The sequence below is a fragment of the Mya arenaria genome, chromosome 5 (assembly GCF_026914265.1).
Source record: "Mya arenaria isolate MELC-2E11 chromosome 5, ASM2691426v1".
In the NCBI taxonomy this organism is placed as follows: Eukaryota; Metazoa; Mollusca; class Bivalvia; order Myida; family Myidae; genus Mya; species Mya arenaria.
In genome coordinates this window covers 21,402,715-21,406,470 of record NC_069126.1, presented here as the reverse complement: position 1 = coordinate 21,406,470, position 3,756 = coordinate 21,402,715, and the positions used below count along the sequence as shown (strand labels likewise).

Sequence of the window (3,756 nt, the reverse complement as noted above, 5' to 3'; positions counted from 1 at the left end):
AGACGCTTGTTTTGGATAAGGCGGGAGATTTGTCGAGTGTCTTTAATTTTAACAGTGTTTTTAAAACATCTTTGTTCCGCCGGCCAATTAAATCATTATATTTGCAGTCAATAGGCGTTGTTTATGACATTCGCGCATTATCGGGAGCATGTGGAAGCTTAGAATACATCAACATGACTGATTCAAGAGTTAGTAAATATGACGGACACCGTTATCAGTACGATGGCATATGTGAAAAGCTGAAAGTAATAGATATAAGTGGAATGGAAATTGGATCAACGACGTGGTTCATTACCAATCGTTTGGAGAATTTACATTTAAATTTAACAAATATGAGGGACGTCACACCCTTTCGTAATGTAGAAAGTATCATCAACGATCGATTCTGTAAATCCTGTAGTGAGGTAAGTTTAATAAATGTTTCCTTTGGCATCGATTTTGGAATTTTAAACTGGAAATACTTCAGGACACGGTATAACAACTTTGATGTACTTGATGTCACACTGCAATGGACCGATTGTCTACTTGAACGGTTAGATATAGCAGAAAATGGAATTTCTTTTCTTAACCCTAATTTGATGTCATCTTGCACACAATTAGCTGAAGTTAACTTGGCTGGAAATCGTTTATCTAAGATGTCGGAAAACAACACTACGCAGTTTCTTCGTCTGTTTAAAGCTCTTTTAAATCTGTCAGTTCTTAATCTAGCTGGGAATGGTTTGAAAGTGCTTCCGAAACTTGTATTTTCCAATAACGAAAAGTTGTCATATCTTGACTTGTCTGACAATGAGTTTACTGCATTTTCTCTCCCGTTGACGCACTTAAAGAATTTAGTGGTGCTTTCATTGACATCCAATAATCTGAACTTGAAAGATAAATCGACAAAATGGAATTTTTCAGGATACCTCAATAAATCAGAATCAAATAAACTTCTTTTGGCCGGCAATCCTATCAAATGCTCAAAGTGTGACGATTTGATTGCAATAAATTGGATTGTACAAAACATGAGGAACATTGTCGACAGCAGCATCATTTATTGCTCAGGAAAAAGAGGAAAGGCTACACTAGTCGAAAACGCAACAGTTGCTGAGCTCGAAGACATTTGTAGCAGCATATACTGGCAACAGATGCTCATTATTATAGTATGCAGTTCATCGTTCGTTTTACTTATTGTTTCTGGATGTGTGACCAAGAAGCTTCTAAAACGTTATCAGCAGCACAAACAGCAAAAAGAAGACGAATGTCGTTTATTACATGACGTAATTATAGAAAACGAGATGGTTAGTGTTCTAAAACAAGAAGAACACGTCGATACATTCGCAGTTTTTTTAAATTTTAGTGGAAATGACAAAGATTTTGTAAAAACGTACATTTATGAATCCCTTAATGAAAAGTTGAAAAGTCGTGTTGGAACGGAACGAGATTTAGTTTATTTTAGTGAAATGCATATGGGAGTTGGCAAATTAAGAAACGTGATAAGGGATGGAATACTTAAATGTAAATCAATGTTGTTTATTCTCTCAGAAGGTTCCTGCAGGCCCGATGATGATAATTGGTGTTTATTTGAGTTCAATACAGCAATGGAATTACAAATACCTGTGATACTAATGGTGAAAGAACATGTTCCCGAAGATAAAATGGATCCCGATATAAGAGAATATTTTAAAAGCAACTCAAGAATCATGTGGGTCAAAGATGAGAAGGACACTTACCAAATGGAGAGTAGCTGGGACGCTGTTTGTTCAGCCATTCTTCGTTCAACGACCGAAACTGTTTATTAGATTGTATAACATACAAGAAAGGGAATTGGACCAAAATAGGTACACCCTTTCTCTTGTGCGTGCTTTATTAACGACAACGTGTTTGAGGTGATAAATCTGTCATATACAATTGAGTAACGAATTATTATTTACGCTTCTTAGAGATAACCAGCATGTGTATCAATGTCTTGTTTACCGTGCATTTGTACATTATAGAGATGATATATAATTATGGATACTATTATAGAGTGTTACCGTTCTTTAAACAATATGTGTTTTAGTATTGTGTCTTCTAGTAAGACCATTGTCTTCTCCTATATTTTACGTCTACATTACTTTTTTATTCATTTTGTTTTTTATGTCACCAATGTGTCTGAAGTTACCATGCTTTGTTTTAGTGTTTAACTGTTTATAATGATTATGTCATACTTGATGATTAATTTTATATTTGTGTATTGCAGTACATTTATTCTAGATGTCCACATATATTGTAATAGCAAGCGGAGAAAACATCCCTTAATTATCCCGAGAATTTGACAAGGGATCAGCACTTTTTACTAGAATTCTCCCTGTCTAAGTGTCGCTGTGAAAATTTTGTACCGTAATTGTAGTGGCCAATCAGAGCCCAGTATTGATAAACCGGCCTGTGTATGATAAGCCCACCTCTGGCTAACAGTTGCATGCATGTTGATAGTTCAGTTATTGATTAGATTCAAGATCGTGTGCGTATCTGTATGTATGTAATAAAAATATATTAAACCATCCCGTTTTGGGTCTGTTATATACATTACACTGACAACATTACAGTAATATTTGTGGATACTAATGACAATGTTGAATTACTTAGCGCTGTAGACAATTGATTTTCATCATTTTGTGAATCTCATTTATTTTATCAAAACAAAAGTTATTTCACTGTGATACCACTTAACAAGTATCTGATGAATTTGGTTTAAACAATGAATTTACAATGATAATGCTATAGTAGTGCATTATAGAAAGATCATACGACGGAAGCGTACTATAAAAAGAACGATTATGTTCATGCTCAAACTAGAATCGGCAGCTGGAGAACATGCTTACCTTTTGTCTCAGATTAACCTTTTCCGTGATTATAAGGCTATGATAAATGGCGCGGACTCTTACTCCAGTATAATGTTTTAGTCGGATTTTTCAATGCCTGTGGCGGTAAACCAGGATGTAAATAATTTTACAATGCATAAAACAGCATCCGTTCTGAGAATATCTAAGCGAATTGTGTGTTTTGCCGTCGGACAACTTGAGATGAGGAGATAACGACAATAACAGTAAGGCAAGCTTAAGTTGAAACGAAATTTGATGACAATTCAAGGTTGTATACCTACTGAGTTATCGTTTCTAAACATTATAGACCCGATCGAATATGCCAGAGAAACATGATAAGATTGACAAAGTATATGCCACTCTGTTCAATGTTATCTTAAATAAAATGAGTTAAAATTCCTGTGTAAAACATACTGAGAGAAACGAAATAAGACGCCATACTAATGCAGAATTATCAGGTCTATGGAATGAAACGAGACGAAAAGAGTCAAAAGTTCTTGTTTAGTTATAGCCTAGGATGATTCGTTAAGATTATATCCGTTCAAAGAATATACATTTATAATTGGTCGGACAAGAGTGAGTTTGATCACTCAAAAACTAGTTAAAATAAACGTGAACACGTGTAAATTTCAAGATCATGGCAAATGTAGTGTTAGAAGAAAATAAGAAATGATTTGCTTTGACTGACAACTGTACAAAGCGGTTCAGAAATACTCATAGTTTTAATGGTGAAACTGAATAGTACACAATTGTAAAACGACTGCATTTTCGCATTCTTTGTTATCCCTTTAACTCTAGAATGTCTATATTATGCCATAATATATAATCACTTTTCATTCTGAATAACATTGTATGTTTAAACTATATTGCCAACATGATTTCTTACTAACGTCAATACATTCTGATTATGATA

The 3,756-nt window shown here is 34.3% G+C and overlaps 1 protein-coding gene across 1 annotated transcript; it reads left to right on the top strand.

Annotated features, from left to right (window-relative positions):
- The first annotated feature begins 415 nt into the window (after positions 1-415).
- Positions 416-2,522, top strand: LOC128233858 (toll-like receptor Tollo). The gene has a single exon (XM_052947725.1). The coding sequence runs from the start codon at positions 579-581 to the stop codon at positions 1,779-1,781; it is 1,203 nt and encodes a 400-aa protein (XP_052803685.1). The 5' UTR covers positions 416-578; the 3' UTR covers positions 1,782-2,522.
- The last annotated feature ends 1,234 nt before the right edge of the window (positions 2,523-3,756 follow it).